General features: G+C 42.2%; 1 protein-coding gene across 1 annotated transcript in view; it reads right to left on the bottom strand.

The window, feature by feature from the left end:
* Nucleotides 1–19,206, bottom strand: part of LOC129820144 (potassium voltage-gated channel subfamily H member 8-like) — a 91,173-nt gene that overhangs the window by 37,360 nt on the left and 34,607 nt on the right. Inside the window, exons 5-7 of the mRNA XM_055877067.1 lie at nt 18,638–18,872; nt 17,354–17,511; nt 5,291–5,495 (exon numbers count right to left, since the gene is read on the bottom strand). Coding sequence (XP_055733042.1) covers nt 5,291–5,495; nt 17,354–17,511; nt 18,638–18,872 — 598 coding nt within the window. The remainder of the gene's footprint in view (nt 1–5,290; nt 5,496–17,353; nt 17,512–18,637; nt 18,873–19,206) is intronic.

The raw sequence follows: 19,206 nt of genomic DNA, 5'->3' as shown, positions 1-19,206 counted from the left end.
GGTATATTTTCTGGGTGACCTAAATATTGACTGGCTTTCATCAAGCTGCCCACTCAAGAAAAAGCTTCAAACTGTCACCAGTGCCTGCAACCTGGATCAGGTTATCAGTCAACCTACAGTACCAGAGTACTTACAAACAGCACAGGAAGGAAATCATCCATGTGTATTGATCACAACTTTACTAATGCTGCAAAAATCTTCAGTAAAGAAGGATCCAAATCCATTGGATGTAGTGATTATAATATAGTAGCCATATCTAGGAAAACCAAAGCTCCAAAGGCTGGACCTAATATAGTGTATAAGAGGTCATACAATAACTTTTGCAGTGATTGCTATGTTGAAGATGTAAAGAATATTTGTCAGTCTGTAGTGTGTAATGAGGAGCAGTCAGACGCTGCGCTTGACACATTTTTGAAATTCTAGTTAATAATAAGCATGCACCCATTAAGGTGACTGTAAAAACTGTTCAATCCCTGTGGATTGATAAGGAATTATAAAATGGTATGGTTGAGAGGGATGAGGCAATAGGAATGACAAATAAGTCTGGCTGCACAGCCGATTGGCAAACCTACTGTAAATTTAGAAATCATGTGACTAAAACGAAAAAATAAGAAGAAACTGTACTAAGAAACTAAGATAAATTACAGTTGCATTCGAAAGTATTCACATTTAGTTATATTACAGACTTATTCTAAAATGAATTACATTTTTTCCCCTCATCAGTCTAAACACAATACCCCATAACGACAAAGCAAAACCAGGTTTTTAGAAAAGTTAACAAATGTCAGGTTCTTAATAACCTCTTGGAAATAGGGGGTGCTGTTTTCACTTTGGGAAAAAATCGTGCCCAAATTAAACGGCCTCGTACTCTGTTCTAGATCATACAATATGCATATTATTATTACTATTTGATAGAAAACACTCTGAAGTTTCTAAAACTGTTTGAATTATATCTATGAGTAAAACAGAACTCATTTGGCAGCAAACTTCCAAACAGGAAGTGAAAATTCTGAAAATGGGGCTCTGTGTCAGGGCCTGCCTATTCAATTGCCTTATATTTATGGATCTGTATGCACTTCATAAGCCTTCCACTAGATGTCAACAGGCAGTAGACTGTTGAATGGGGTGTCTAGCTTTATGTGAGACCGAATGAGAGCTTTTGGAGTGACAGGTCCGCCCTATTGGCAGTATTCAACTGCGCACCAGGGAACCCCACATTGTCTTCTGAAATGCGTTAGGTATACACGACGAAATGCTCCGGCTCGGACTTTATTGGATACATATGATAAAAACATCATAAAGTTGGATTTTCAACCGAGTTTGACCAGTTTATTCGACGTTTATTGTGAATTTGGGAATTTTTCGTTCCATGCGCCAAGAGTTCTTGGACATGTGCGCTCCACATGGCTAGCCAAAGTTGCTAATTCGACAGAAGAAATGGACATTCTAAAACAAAACAACGATTTATTGTGGAAATAGGACTCCTTGCACTACATTCTGATGGAAGATCATCAAAGGTAAGAGAATATTTATGATGTTATTTCATATTTTTGTGGTTTATGTTGGCTCCAACAAGGTGGAGAATTGGTGGGCGCTGTCTCAGAATATTGCATGCTGTATGTTTTTTAAATCTAACACAGCGGTTGCATTAAGAACCAGTGTATCTTTCATTTGCTGTACAACATGTATTTTTTAGTAAAGTTTATGATGAGTTTTTTGGTTAGATTACGTGACTGTCCAAAATTTCTCCGGACAATTTGGTGCATTATGGCTACGTATTCACAATGTAAAACCACGATTTGTAGCTCTAAATAAGCACATTTTCGAACAAAACATAAAGGTATTGTATAACATGATGTTATAAGACTGTCATCTGATGAAGTTGTTCAAAGGTTAGTGATTCATTTTATCTCTATTTGTGGGTTTTGTGAAAGCTATGTTGTCGGTGAATAAATGGCGTTGTGTGTTTGGCTATTGTGGTGAGCTAATGTAAATATATATTGTGTTTTCGCTGTAAAACACATAAAAAATCGGAAATATTGGCTGGATTCACAAGATGTTTATCTTTCATTTGCTGTACAACATGTATTTTTCATAAATGTTTTATGATGAGTATTTATGTATTTCACGTTGCTCTCTGTAATTATTCTGGCTGTTTTGGTGCTATTTGTGACGGTGGCTGCAATGTAAAACTACGATTTATACCTATAAATATGCACATTTTCTAACAAAACATAAATGTATTGTATAACATGATGTTATAAGACCGTCATCTGATGAAGTTGTTCAAAGGTTAGTGATTAATTTGATCTCTATTTGTGGGTTTTGTGAAAGCTATGTTGGCGGTGAATAAATGGCGTTGTGTGTTTGGCTATTGTGGTGAGCTAATATTAATATATATTGTGTTTTCGCTGTAAAACATTTTCAAAATCGGAAATGATGGCTGGATTCACAAGATGTTTATCTTTCATTTGCCTTATTGGACTTGTGATTTCATGAAGTTATTTTATATGATATCCCTGTGGCGCTAGGCTAGGCTATGCTAGTCAGCATTTTTGATGAGGATGATCCCGGATCCGGGATGGGGGGTCCGTAGAGGTTGTTTTGTACACTCAGTGTATATAGCATAATTGGAGCCCATAATTGGAGTCAACAATATAGTTTCTCTGAGCTGTCTCCACTGTATCCAGAACTGTGGATGCCTAACATACAAACTGGAGTATTAGCAAGAACAAACAAAAAGGGCAGCTTGAACAAATGCCAGATGTGCTGGTCCATCTGAAGCCCAGTGGGTCGGTCTAAATTGGGTGTTTTGCGCAGAATGATCCTTATTTTAAATAATGGTAGCCTAATCCACCATTCTTTCCGCTGCAGGATGGTGGAAGCAGGCTAAAGTAATGGGCCTGTGTGTTAGAAACGTCCGGGATGATTTCTGGTCGCAATCCATCCCTGATACCAGGTACCTGATAACCAAAACGAATCCTAGGTCAGCTCCTATCTATGACGTGAGTGTTGAAACAATCAGCAGGTCCCTGAGACCTCCACCAGACACTCAAGAATGGTAATTGGATATACCTCTCTCACTGACGTGGGATCAGCATTAGAATTCCATAATTGAGATACAGTGCATTAATCCTGCATGACACTGAGGCTCAGTTAATTGGAAAAACAGCATCAGCTTCTCATGGCCCCATCAATACTGACCCAGAATCAGTTTGGAGACGTCAGGGAGAGGTAATTGAGAATAGAGTCTGCCTCATCGATACTGACTGGGGATCAGCCCTAGAGGCCTAATTATGTGTTGGACATTATGTGTTCAGGGGAAGCCTGGGGCCCGACGACTAGTCATTACTGTGGGACTACGCTACTCTGTCAATCAAAACCCCAGAAACAAATAAAAACAGGACATGTTTTTGCCCAGTCACATTAAATTCCTTCCCCGTGCATGAATATTTTATAGTGTAATGAGTGTCTCATTAGAAATCAGTTGAATCAATAAAATAATCAACACAGCCATTAAAACTGCATTGCGAGATGCTGGTTGGGAAGCTAATAAACTCAGCAAAAAAAGAAACGCCACTTAATGAACATGCACCTGTGGAATGGTCGTTAAGACACTAACAGCTTACAGACGGTAGGCAATTAAGGTCACAGTAATGACAACTTAGGACACTAAAGAGGCCTTTCTACTGACTCTGAAAAATGCCAAAAGAAAGATGCCCAGGGTCCCTGCTCATCTGCGTGAACGTGCCTTGCATGCTGCAAGGAGGCATGAGGACTGCAGATGTGGCCAGGGCAATAAATTGCAATGTCCGTGCTGTGAGACGCGTAAGACAGCGCTACAGGGAGGCGGGACGGACAGCTGATCGTCCTCGCAGTGGCAGACCACATATAACAACACCTGCACAGGATCGGTACATCCGAACATCACACCTGCGGGACAGGTACAGGATGGCAACAACAACTGCCCGAGTTACACCAGGAATGCACAATCCCTCTATCAAGCCTCAGACTGTCCGCAATAGGCTGAGAGAGGCTGGACTGAGGGCTTGTAGGCCTGTTGTAAGGCAGGTCCTCACCTATGGGCACAAACCCACCGTCGCTGGACCAGACAGGACTTGCAAAAAGTGCTCTTCACTGACGAGTCGTGGTTTTGTCTCCCCAGGGGTGATGGTCGGATTCGCGTTACACCGAGGTCTGTACTCTGGAGCGGGATCGATTTGGAGGTGGAGGGTCTGTCATGGTCTGGGACAGTGTGTCACAGCATCATAGGACTGAGCTTTTTGTCATTGCAGGCAATCTCAACGCTGTGCGTTACAGGGAAGACATCCTCCTCCCTCATGTGGTACCCTTCCTGCAGGCTCATCCTGACATGACACTCCAGCATGACAATGCCACCAGCCATACTGCTCGTTCTGTGTGTGATTTCCTGCAAGACAGGAATGTCAGTGTTCTGCCATGGCCAATGAAGAGCCCAGATCTCAATCCCATTGAGCACGTCTGGGACTTGTTGGATCGGAGGGTGAGGGCTAGGGCCATTCACCCCAGAAATGTCTGGGAACTTGCAGGTGCCTTGGTGGAAGAGTGGGGTAACATCTCACAGCAAGAACTGGCAAATCTGGTGCAGTCCATGAGGAGGAGATGCACTGCATTACTTAATTCAACTGGTGGCCACACCAGGTACTGACTGTTACTTTTGATTTTGACCTCCCCCCTTTGTTCAGGGACACATTATGCTATTTCTTTTAGTCACATGGCTGTGGAACTTGTTCAGTTTATGTCTCAGTTGTTGAATCTTATGTTCATACAAATATTTACACATGTTAAGTTTGCTGAAAATAAACGCAGTTGACAGTGAGAGGACATTTATTTTTTGGCTGAGTTTAGATGCTAGCCAAAAACAACCACACATAAGCCATGATATGCTGCCATGACCAGCTGACACTACTAACCAAAAACGCCCACCAAATGTCAGCACCATCCCTGAACTTCTCCAGACAGAACAAGCTGCTCACCAATGTCTGTCTCATCCATTGATGTTCATGGTCTCTAGCAAGGTAAATGATCCCGTCCCTGAACCACTCCAGACCGAACTAGCCGCTTACCTGGCGATGCTCACCCCTCACTCTTCCACTTCTCTTCCTGACCCCTACTTTCCCCATCTCTGACGCCCCCCCCCCCCCCCCCCCCCCCCCACACCCCATAAGACAGAACAAGCAGCTCACTGATGCAATACCCAACCAAATCCCTGATCCCCTCTCAGACAAAACTAGTCGCTCCCACCACTCACCGATTTCCCAGGAGTAGGCGTTTGCCTCCATCTCCTTCTTGCCGATGACGTACCAGATGCAGGCCATCCAGTGGGCCAGCAGGGCGAACATGGACATGAGCAGGGTGAGAACCACAGTGCTGTGCTGGGAGTACCGGTCCATCTTCTGGAGCAGACGCAGCAGCCGGAGCAGACGCACTGTCTTCAACAGGTGGACTACTGATACCTGGGTAGGGAATGAATGACAGGTGTGGTTCTATTACAGTAACAGCAGAGGAGGTACAGAGGGGAGCTAGTGGCAAGTGTCTTCATCCTCCTCCTCATCATCATAACCTATTCAACCAAACAACACACCTTCTTGATCATACTACTCCTCCTCCTCATCATGACCAAAACCACCAACATAACTAAACACATCATCACCCTCACCACCATCATTATCATCATCACAATCACCTTTATCACTATCATCACCATCATCACCTTTATCACTATCATCACCACCATCATTATCATCATCACCATCACCTTTATCATCATCATCACCATCATAATCATCATCACCACTATCATTATCATCATCACCATCACCTTTATCATTATCATCATCACCATCATCATCACCATCATTATCATCATCACCACCATCATTATCATCAGCATAACCGCCATAATTATCATCAGCATCAGCATCACCACCATCATTATCATTATCACCATCACCACCATAATTATCATCACCATCATCATCAGCATCACCACCATCATTATCATCATCATCACCACCATTATCATCAGCATCATCATCAGCATCACCAACATCATTATCATCAGCATCACCACCATCATTATCATCATCATCACCACCATCATTATCATCACCACCATCATTATCATCAGCATCATCACCACCATCATTATCATCATCACCACCATAATTATCATCACCATCATCATCAGCATCACCACCACCATTATCATCATCATCATCATCAGCATCACCACCATCATTATCATCATCATCACCACCATTTATCATCATCATCATGACCACCATCATTATCATCATCGCCACCATCATTATCATCATCATCACCACCATTTATCATCATCATCATGACCACCATCATTATCATCATCGCCACCATCATTATCATCATCATCATCATCACCACCATCATCATCATCATCATCGCCATCATTATCATTATCATCATCATCACCATCATCATCACCACCATCATCACCATCATCATTATCATCATCATGACCACCATCATTATCATCATCGCCACCATCATTATCATCATCATCAACACCATCATTATCATCATCATCACCACATCATTCTCCACATCATCATCACCACCATCATCATCATCACCATCATCATCATCATCACCACATCATTCTCATCATCGCCATCATTATCATCATCATTATCATCATCATCACCATCATCATCATCACATCATTCTCATCATCATCAACACCATCATTATCATCATCATCACCATCATCATCACCACATCATTCTCATCATCATCACCACCATCATTATCATCATCATCACCATCATCACCACATCATTCTCATCATCATCACCACCATCATTATCATCATCATCATCATCATCATCACCACCATCATTATCATCATCATCATCATCATCATCAACACCATCATTATCATCATCATCATCACCATCATCATCATCATCACCACATCATTCTCATCATCATCACCACCATCATTTTCATCACCCTCACCACCATCATTTTTATCACCATCACCACCATCATTACTATCACCATCACCAACATCATTATCATCACCATCATCTTCACTATATTTTAGAGTAGATCAGCAATATTAAATTCTTTAGAATGAGACCAACTGCATCATTAAAGCTCATGGTCATCATCACTCTTATAATCTTCAACGGGAATATAGTTCCCCTCCATGCTTTGATTAAATACAGTGCTGGATATTCTCACACTTCTTTCATTTCTTTGATATTTGAGTGCTTGGTGCTGAAGGCAATGTGAGAGAGAACGAGCTCAGAGAGGGATTTCCTGTCAACAGGAATGCATGAACACTGTGGATGTGATCTAAAGGGCACAGTATTGCCTATAGGTCCTACAGGCCCTGGTCAAATGTAGTGCACAATATTGGAAATAGGGTGCCATTTGGGACACATTGCATCAGGGTTCCCCAACTGGCGGACCGCAGGCCGAATTTGGCCCATGGGTGATTTTATAGGGGCCTCCAAAGTTTTCTGAGCAAAAAATAAAAAATAAAGAAACACCAGCAAATCAGCTCCAAGTGATTTTAATTTTAGAACTTCATCATGAAGTATTCCCACACATAATAAAGATACATATATATATATATATATATATATATATATATATATATATATATATATATATATATATATATATATATATATATATATATATATTATTTTATATTTAATTGACCTTTATTTAACTAGCCAAGTCAGTTAAGAACAAATTCTTATTTTCAATGACGGCCTAGGAACAGTGGGTTAACTGCCTTGATATATGTGATCTATACAAACGTAAGCAAGGTTTGAAATTATTATGTTTTAGTCAAATATTATATATGTTCTTCTTGTGGTCAATTTGAATTATTTTCCAGGCCCCTGACCATCAGCTCAAGAAAAAAACGTCCTGCAAGGAAATTAATTTCAGCAGCAATCTCCCTTTGTCGCCCAGGCAGACAGTAAAGCTCTAGCTCACTGCAGCAATGCTATAAACTTAGAACTACACATGCTGACACACACGAATGCGCGCGCACACAAACACACACACACACACACACACACACACACACACACACACACACACACACACACACACACACACACACACACACACACACACACACACACACACACACACACACTAAACCGTTGGCAATAAAGGAGTCCTGAGCCATAGAAAGTACACACACCTGTCTGAGGTCTCACGGTAATTGACCGTTAGAAACACATATAGTGTCTCCAGGCCTCCACACATACAAGCCGCCGTTCCGCGCCTTTGGAACATCTACATTTAAAAAACTGTAATAAATCTATTTAATATACAACATCACAATGAATCCATGATTTATTTTAGTCAGGTCTAAAGAAACATTCTGATTAGAAGAAGATGTATTTCAGGACACCGTAATATGAGTTGGCATACTGCAGTCCTATGTTTTCTGGCTATGCTCCATGCCATAGGCTGTAGGCTTGTTCATTTAGCTGACAATATATGCTTATAAGTCCAATTACATTCTTTTATTTTTTATGATTTTATAGTGAGAAGAATATACTTGAACTTAGCCATATAAAATATAAATAATATTTTTTTCCATTACGGAGCAAGTGCGCATACGAAGTGGCTATGTTGAGAGTAAAAGTGATCATTAGAAACATGTCTAATATGCTAGATGTGGAGGTATTTGGCAACTTTAGCTATGAATGATACAAACTTTAGCATGTGTTAGAAATCAAACATGTTTGGGCTGCATGATGCGAATACAGGCTATTGATGATTTGAGAAAGTAGCAAAAAAAGCTTGATCTCTGTTCCTTGCCTCAGGCTGCACACTGCTGTTCTCTCATCAAGTGATTATATTTTCAACCATCAGACTATTCTCAATTGAATCTTGTCTTTACTAATATGTAAGATTAGTTTAGATTTAGAATGGCACATTGTCAAATGGGCAGGAACAGGAGCAGGGGGAAAAATACATTTCATCTGTATGCACTGGAATAGCGAATGGAGGCTGCTTGCTTTCGAATCGGTCAGTTTTGTAGGCTACTTCGGTTTATAGAGGAGCATGTGCTTAATATGAGCAGCTGAGGAATAAATATAACAACACTTATTTCACTACATGAATCAACCTCTGTTGGAAGAGCAGGCTCTCGCTGAGCTACAGGTGATATTCCGCCCAAACTCTGTATGCCATGGGCTCTCCAACCCTGTTCCTGCACCATCACCACCATCATCATCATCGTCATCACCTTTATCATTATCATCACCATCATCATCAGCTACCCAGTGCTTAATTTGGGAAACCAAGTGAAATCTGTTCGGGAACATCGATAGTAACATATTTTCGCAATGAAACATATTTCACTAAACTGTTGCGCGCTCAAGAAAGGAATATAGGACAGAGGAGCAGATGGAAACGCATGGTGGTGAGATATTCTGCATAGCTAAGGGGAATTTGTCACTCAATGAATTATGAAAATTAAATTAAATCACTATTACTAGGCATTTCAAAATCAAATACAAATTCACGAATTGTAGGCTAACTGTAAGCTTCCCGGCACAATCAATGAACCAACAGCATTGCTTAGGGCTGGCTATATGTTCTCTCCCAGACTCATGGATAGACATTTTGGAGCTTAGCATAAGGTAACCAGTCCATCCAGTATGCATAATAATATAGTCCACACTCAAAGGCCATTACTAGAATTTGTTGAATTTTGGAGTATAGGCTTGATCAATTATGTACCAAAGACATATTCATTTTGGAGCATAGGCTTGACCAATTATGTACAAAGACATATTCATTTTGGAGCATAGGCTTGACCAATTATGTACAAAGACATATTCATTTTGGAGTATAGGCTTGACCAATTATGTACAAAGACATATTCATTTTGGAGTATATGCTTGACCAATTATGTACCAAAGACATATTCATTTTGGAGTATAGGCTTGACCAATTATGTACCAAAGACATATTCATTTTGGAGTATAGGCTTGACCAATTATGTACCAAAGACATATTCATTTTGGAGTATAGGTTTGACCAATTATGTACCAAAGACATAGGATGGTACCCTTTTTTTTTCTAAAATGACATACCCAAATCTAACTGCCTGTAGCTCAGGACCTGAAACAAGGATATGCATATTCTGATACCATTTGAAAGGAAACACTTTGAAGTTTGTGGAAATGTGAAATTAATGTAGGATAATATAACACATTAGATCTGGTAAAAGATAATACAAAGAAAAAAACATGCATTTTTTTATTTTTTTATTTGTATCCTCTTTAAAATGCAAGAGAAAGGCCATTATATCACTTAGGAGTCTAGGCACAATTTAGATTTTGGCCACTAGACGGCAGCAGTGTATGTGAAAAGTTTTAGACCGAATCAATGAACCATTGCATTAATGTTCAAAATGGTCAATTGATACATTTTCAAGTACATAACTATAGAGAACATACAAAAATTAATTGGTAATAAAAAAAATTAAGTTTACACACTCCCAGGAATGTCATAAATAATGGATAATTAGCTTCCCTACAGAAAATACACTAACCTTCACACATTTAGCTGGGGGGGAGGGAGGGGGGGGGGGGGCAGACAGGGGTTCAAACTGTAGAAACCAGTTCCGCTATATGCGGAACAAACATCATTTTAATTGCGTTTTTTCTATGCATATGCATAAGCTTGAATATGCATATGGGAGTTTTTAATCAATCATCACCTTAGAAAGCACTGTCCATTTCATTGTGTTAGGCTTTGAAACAACATCCACAGCAAACACGTTTTACACTGTTTCAACCTGCTGTTGAACTTCTTTCTTCATATTGATCATCACAGTGAGGTGATAGGCCTACTGTTCTGATGATAAGTGTTTGATGTGATTTGATGTGATTTCATTTGCATTGATGTTAGAGTGGTTAAAGGGACAATAGAGTCCTGAGTACCAGGCCATTAGGACCAGATGGAGGAACAATAGACCCCTGAGTACCAGGCCATTAGGACCTGATGGAGGGACAATAGAGTCCTAAGTACCAGGCCATTAGGACCAGATGGAGGGACAATAGAGTTCTGAGTACCAGGCCATTAGGACTTGATGGAGGGACAATAGAGCCATGAGTACCAGGCCATTAGGACCTGATGGAGGGACAATAGAGCCCAGAGTACCAGGCCATTAGGACCTGATGGTAGTTAGTGAGTTGGGTACTACCAAAGTATGTCCAGAGCGCATAAAAGGAGATTTCTGTGACTTAACGGTCACGTGGAATTTTACTGCGGTCATGACTGTGTGGAGGTAATAACCTGTAACACCCCTAATCATACAATTCACCACAGGTGGGCTGTCGGTGTGTGATGAAAGTATTTTGTGTGTGTGTGCGCGTGTGCATTTGTGTGTGTAGAAAATCTTTATCTACTTACATATGCTTACACCTTTTTCTCCCTCTTTTTCTTTCGACCTTTCTCTCTCTCACACGCACACACTAATACACAAACACACCAATAAACACCTAATAGCAGCTTCCCAGACAGACTCCTGAATGTCACCCAGCAGCATCTGCTCCCCAGGCCAACACACACACACACACACACACACACACACACACACACACACACACACACACACACACACACACACACACACACACACACACACACACACACACACACACACACACACACACACACACACACACACACACACACACCAAGATACTGGGCCAGTAATTGTTTAGAAAGGTAACAAAACAGAGATTAGGCAGTTGCAACAAAGGGAGAAGGATGTGGGGGAAATAGTGATGAAGGGAAAAGAGGGGGGGTTTAATAAAAACAGCTACCCTGGGTTATCAGTGGATCTCTACCCCATGTATCACTCCCCTACAGAGAGAGAGAGAGAGAGAGAGAGAGAGAGAGAGAGAGAGAGAGAGAGAGAGAGAGAGAGAGAGAGAGAGAGAGAGAGAGAGAGAGAGAGAGAGAGAGAGAGAGAGAGAGAGAGAGAGAGAGAGAGAGAGAGAGAGAGAGAGAGAGAGAGAGAGAGAGAGAGACACAGAGAGAGACACAGAGAGAGACACAGAGAGAGACACAGAGAGAGAGAGACACAGAGAGAGAGAGACACAGAGAGAGAGAGACACAGAGAGAGAGAGACACAGAGAGAGACACAGAGAGAGAGAGACACAGAGAGAGAGAGACACAGAGAGAGAGAGACACAGAGAGAGACACAGAGAGAGACACACAGAGAGAGAGAGACACAGAGAGAGAGAGACACAGAGAGAGACACAGAGAGAGAGAGACACAGAGAGAGAGAGACACAGAGAGAGAGAGACACAGAGAGAGAGAGACACAGAGAGAGAGAGACACAGAGAGAGAGAGACACAGAGAGAGAGAGACACAGAGAGAGAGAGACACAGAGAGAGAGAGACACAGAGAGAGAGAGACACAGAGAGAGAGAGACACAGAGAGAGAGAGACACAGAGAGAGAGAGACACAGAGAGAGAGAGACACAGAGAGAGACACAGAGAGAGACACAGAGAGAGAGACACAGAGAGAGACACAGAGAGAGACACAGAGAGAGACAGAGAGACACAGAGAGAGACACAGAGAGAGACAGAGAGACACAGAGAGAGACAGAGAGAGACAGAGAGACACAGAGAGAGACAGAGAGAGGCTGAGTTCACAAACCTGTTCGACTAACACACTGAAGCCTCAGGACCAGAACATCCAATCAAACATAATAAAACAACTTACAACATAATCAAAACAAAACTACATTGATTATTGGGAAGCACAAGCACAGAGCAAAATGCAGTGCTATCTGGCCCTAAATCGACAGTACACTGTGGCTAAATATTTGACCATGGTTACTGATCAAAACCTTAGAAAAACCTTGACAAAGTACAGGCTCAGTGAGCACAGCCTTGCCATTGAGAAGGGTAGACACAGGAAAACCTGGCTCCCTGTAGAGGAAAGGCTGTGCAACCACTGCACAATAGCAGAACCTGAGACGGAGCTGCATTTCCTGACAAAATGTAAAAAATATAAAACAATTAGAGAGTGTCATTTCCCCAAATTTGAAACTCATATTCAAGGTTTCAAAGACCTCTCTGATGAGGATAGGCTACCAGTCCTGTTGGGGGAGGATGCAGAGAGCTGTGGGTTGGCAGCGCACTACATTGCTGTCTGCCATAAGTTGAGGGACAGTGTCTGACAGACCAATCAACCTGCACATGTACTCTACTGTATGCTTATTGTTATTGTTGAATGTATGGTTATTTTGACCCTTGGTTATTGTTGTTACTGTTGTCCCGTTGACCATTTTGATTCTCATTTTCATATTGTAAATAAGCTTTGGCAATAAATACATTGTTACGTCATGCCAATAAAGCAAATTGAATTGAATTGAAATGAGAGAGACAGAGAGACAGAGAGAGAGACAGAGAGATAGACAGAGAGAGAGAGTGACAGAGAGAGACAGAGAGAGAGACAGAGAGAGTGACAGAGAGAGACAGAGAGAGAGAGCAGTGTCAGACTCCTCTTGAACACAGATGATTTATACATCTCTATATACTTCCTTTGTCCAACTTATTCTTCATTCTGTTCTTCCATTCTCCATTTAGTTTTCAATTGCTCTTCCTCATCAGGTGTAAAATTATAATTTCATTACTATGGCTTTGCCCACAATGTTTTCCAAGGTATTGCTGTAACAATCATTATCTCTCTCCCCCGAGCTCTACAACCTAATCAGAGAAGGCCATCTTCCCCTCTGATTCCGCACCATATTTGGTTTTTATTGATCTCTGTCATTCTCGTAAAACATTAAAACAGTGACTCGGTCCTGCAGGTTCACTGCTCTACAACATCTGTAGATTACAACCTTTCCTCACACAGGAAGCGGCGCAGGTCCTAATCCAGGCTTTTGTCATTCTCTGTTGGCTGGGCTCCCTGCTTGTGCCATCAAACCCCTGCAACTTATCCAGAATGCTGCAGCCTGCCTGGTGTTCAACCTTCCCAAGTTCTCCCATGTCACCCGCTCCTTCCTCACACTCCACTGGCTTCCATTCAAAGCTCCCATCCACTACAAGACCATGGTGCTTACCTACGGAGCATAAAGAGGAACTACACCTCCCTACCTTCAGGCTATGCTCAAACCCTACACCCCAAGCCAAGCACTCCGTTCTGCCATCTTTGGTCTCTTGGCCCTCTCACCCCAAAGCTTTTCTCTGTCATGGCATCCCAATGGTGGAACCAGCATCCCCCTGAAGCTAGGACAGCAGAGTCCCTGCCCATCTTCCCAAAACACCTGAAACCCTACCTCTTCAAACAGTATCTTCAATTAATCACACTGACTTTGCTGATAACTACTTTATTGAGAGAAAATGTATTTGCTACGACTGTGATATGTGGTTGTCTCACCCAGCTATATTAAGATAAATGCACTAGTTCTAAGTCACTCTGGATAAGAGCATCTGCAAAATGACTAAATTGTCAAATGTAATGACATATATCAACCATCCCTCCAGAGCCTGCAGAACACATCATTCATAAGAGCTATAATCATCCCGGCAATAAAGTATTCATATGGAGATGAACTGCCCATGGCCTCAGTGGAATGATGGCACCATAACCACTAGAAGCATTGCAGGGACCGTATCATAATAGCACTTGTCTATTGACCTTCTGAGCATCACAGTGTTGAATAGAAGTCATTGTTGTATACAGTAAACGTGGTGGGAATCAGGGGAATTTGAGGTGGTTAACCTGAGTCAATACGGTAGCATCTTGGAGGGATGAACCTGACTCCCACCCCTGCTTCAGTACAGACAATATAAACATGTTTCCCATGCCAATAAAGCCCTTGAATTGAATTGAATTGAGATGGTACCGGGAGGAGAAGATGGAGAAAGACAGAGGAAAGAGACGGGAAGGAAAGCAACAGAAAGGGACAAAGAAGAAGAAATAAAGAGACTGAAGAAAAAAGAAAAGGACAGAGGGAAGACAGAGAGAGAGAGTTAATTTCACGTTTGTATATTATCTACCTCACTTGCTTTTGCAATGTTAACATATGTTTCCCATGCCAATAAAGCCCCTTGAATTGAATTGAATTGAGAGAGAGAATGAGTGAGATGGTACAGGGACTTTTTGTCTCATTCTGGTGATATATGGCCTACAGCCTTAGCAGGGACATCACTCCAAAAGCTCAACAATTACCCTGCATGCCTGGACTCCCCTGGCGTCGCCCCCGCCGGCCCCCGGTGCCCACATGCTCAAACCAACCTCCTCTGGGACACCATGGTATTTCCACTAATAGAGTCTGGAACCAAGCAGGGCTTTTGCCTAGAGCACTGGAGCACCCTGTCATTATCTCTCTCTGTCTCTCTGTCTCTCTGTCTCTCTGTCTCTCTGTCTCTGTCTCTCTCTCTGTCTCTGTCTCTGTCTTCTCCCTTTCACTCTTGTGTCGTGTTCACTTCTTCTCTGTCATTGTTTAGTTTAGTGTATTTGATCATTTAAAACAAGGTACAGATACATAATTATTTATTTGATTAAGAATGATCAAGGATAAACACAAAATACTTCATTCCATTGTGGTTCTCTTTCATTATAGCATTTGGCAAGTTTGGCAAAAATGAAGCTTAAATGGCAGGTCAATTTGGTTATTTGGTCATATAGACACAACAATACTATACACAAATGAATGCTATTTGGTCATCATTGATGGGCTAGGAGGGATAACTCTGTATCTTCTCACCTTCTCTCTCTGTCTCTTTTTCTCGTGTTCTTTCTTTTCTCTTTCATTATGTATCTTTTCCCTCTCTTTTTCTCTCTCTCTCTCCATCCTGACCCAGTCTCAATTAGTCCCAGTGGGATTCCAGGGTTGATTTCCTGCTGTCCTATCATGGAGAAAGGAAACACACACATAGTTTACGTCTCTATCCTCCCTGTGTGTGTGTGTGTGTGTGTGTGGGTGTGTGTGTGTGTGTGTGTGTGTGTGTGTGTGTGTGTGTGTGTGTGTGTGTGCGTGCGTGCGTGCGTGCGTGCGTGCGTGTGTGTGTGTGTGTGTGCCTGCATTCGTGCGTGTCCCCAGTATATTGGACCAATTTGATTCAGTCACCCCAAAGCAAACAGAGAGGCAGAGGAGGGACCTTTTCTGACAGTCTTTCTCTCAATTACAGACCAGAGAGTGATACTTCCTGATCCCTATAATGAAACTAAACCACACAACCAATCAAAGCTCCCCAGCCACTTGAGCAGTGTTTCCCTTGGGTAATAAAATTCAACCGCTCTAAGTTCTATAGTTCTGCCATTCCACTATTCTCAATGAAACCATAGATATTATTATCCTAGAATAGTAAAGGCTCTGATGACACAATGTGATAGAACTGTGTTCCTTGTGCTGTATATGAAATCAATACACAGAAACATATGCAGGAGAACCACCAGTTCTTCTGTGTATAAAGTAATCAATGCTATCCATTCTTTTCAAATGCCACTTGTGTCTCAGCCCGGGTACTGTAAATACAATACCACTGTATTAGATATTGGATGTATTGAATTACCAATCAATCAAGAGACAGTTGTAAAACAGTAATTATAAACTGGATGGTTCCAGCCCTGAACGCTGATTGGCTGACAGCCAGGGTATATCCTACTGTATACCACGGGTATGACAAAACATTTATTTTTACTGCTCTAATTACGTTGGTAACCAGTTTATAATAGCACTAAGGCACTTCGGGGGGTTGTGGTATATGGTCAATATACCACGGCTAAGGGCTGTAACCAGGGACTCCGTGTTGCATCCTGCATAAGAACAGCCGTAGTATATTGGCCATATACCACACCCCTTCGTGCCTTATTGCTTAATTATATGATGTTACATTACAAACACAATATTGTGATTAAGTGTTTGTACAGTACTATGACTTGGTGCTTTGAGCTAAATGTTTGAAAAGTTATTTATGAATAAAACGAATATCGTGTTGATTTCTTTAGGTATTGGACTTATTGGGAAACCAATCAATCATGAAACTCATTTACAGTACAATTACATTACTACGATATAACAAATATGTGATGGAGTGTGCTTGGCAGATTTCATGTCTACATATTGTATTTTGAAAATCTAGTCCTTGCTAATTCAAGGGTTACAATATATCTTCTTCAGTGATTAGGCACAAAACATCACACATGCTCTCTAAAGCATTTCATTAGCTTTTTAAGTTAATGACAAAAAACACAACACAGCATCACAGTGATTTCATTGGCTAGAGGACCGCTACGGGGTAACCAATTGACTCACCACGCTGACTTTAAAGGCGTAGAGGAGGTCAAAGGGCAGCGCGGCGACCAGGTCGATGATGAACCACGTGGTCATGTAGTGGATGCAGATCAACCGTGCGTTGAAGATCACCTGACCAGACTTACTCACGTACGTGGTACGGAAACTGAACACAATGTCTGGGAGGGAGAGAGGGGAAAGTGAGAAGGAGAAAGGGGAAGAGAGAGAGAGAAAGAGAGTGGGAGGGAAAGGGAGAGATAGAGAGGAAGAGAGAGGGAGAGAGCGAGAGGGAGAGAGAGAAAGATAGAGAGAGAGATAGAGAGGAAGAGAGAGGGAGAGAGAGGAAGAGAGAGAGAGAGAGCAAGAGGGAGAGAGATAGAGAGAGAGATAGAGAGGAAGAGAGAGGGAGAGAGAGAGAGAGATAGAGAGGAAGAGAGAGGGAGAGAGAGGAAGAGAGAGAGAGAGAGAGAGAGAGAGAGGGAGAGAGATAAAGAGAGAGATAGAGAGGAAGAGAGAGGAAGAGAGAGGGAGAGAGAGGTGGGTGTAAGGTTATAGATCCATGACTTACTGTCAGATTATGTAATAAGTACACCCACTACAAGTGTCAAAGGTTACTGAGCTGCTGGACCATAAACTATACACCCTGTCCCTAACCCTAACCCTGACCCTAACACTGTCCATAACCCTAACACTGTCCCTAACCCTAACCCTAACCTTAACCCCAACCCTAACCCTAACCCTAACCCTAACACTGTCCCTAACCCTAACCCTAACCCTAACACTGTCCCTAACCCTAACCCTAACCCTAACCCTAACACTGTCCCTAACCATAACCCTCAGCCTAACCCTAACCCTAACCCTAACCCTAACCCTAACCCTAACACTGTCCCTAACCCTAGCCCTAACCCTAACTGGCCTGGCTACCTATCCACATCGTTCCGGCCAAACGCCACGCCTACTAACGTTTTTTTCTCCACGCTGAGTCTGGATTTGATCTTTCCCCGATGACTTCTCGTATGCGAATACATTCAAATTGTTCTGATTGGTCGCAGAAACCGATGGGTTGGACCAGAGCCGATCTACACAAATCTTGAATCACGTAATTTTGATGTCAGCACAAACAACTTCTAGGATGTTATATTCAGACTGATGTATGAAGCGATCAATAGAGCAGCGGAATTAAATTCAGGGTGAGTCACTAGGCAAAACCAAAGCCTAACCCCAAACCCAAACTCTGACCCCACTCCACTCCACTCCACCCAACCCCAAACCCCTCTCCCACACACATATGACCCTCCCCTATACCTATAATAAAGAGTATCTCCACGGAAACGTCGCTGACTGAAGTGCTCCTGGTGAGGTCATCGTCACCGATGAAGCAGACGTTGTAGGGCACTGTCACGGCAACGTAGAAGGTGGCCAGCAGGATCAGCCAATCCCAGCCTGCCTTGAAGGTGCTGAAGTGAAGCAGGATGAACTTGGACTTCTTGGCGTCCGCCACCTTGTACTCCGGCAGAGCAGGGGGGTCCCCGAACACATTCTGATTGGGTGAAAGGAGAGTGGAACACATTCTGATTGAATGAAAGAAAAAGGGGAACACATTCTGATGGGATGAAAGGAGAAGACATTCTGGTTGGATTAAAGGAGAGCGGAACACATTCTGATTGGGTGAAAGAACAGGGGAACATTCTGATTGGATGAAAAGAGCGAGGAACATTCTGACTGGGTGAAAGGAGAGGGGAATACATTCTAATTGGATGAAAGGGGAACACATTCTGACTGGATGAAAGGACAGGGGATGGGGGATGAGGGTTCAATAATAATTTTGTTGAAGTAGTCAGAGTCGAAGAACACTGATATGCTTCTGTGTGAAG

This window comes from Salvelinus fontinalis, chromosome 22 (assembly GCF_029448725.1).
Source record: "Salvelinus fontinalis isolate EN_2023a chromosome 22, ASM2944872v1, whole genome shotgun sequence".
Taxonomy (NCBI): domain Eukaryota; kingdom Metazoa; phylum Chordata; class Actinopteri; order Salmoniformes; family Salmonidae; genus Salvelinus; species Salvelinus fontinalis.
Note: the sequence above shows the minus strand (reverse complement) of the source record. Positions and strands in the feature narration are given on the sequence as shown.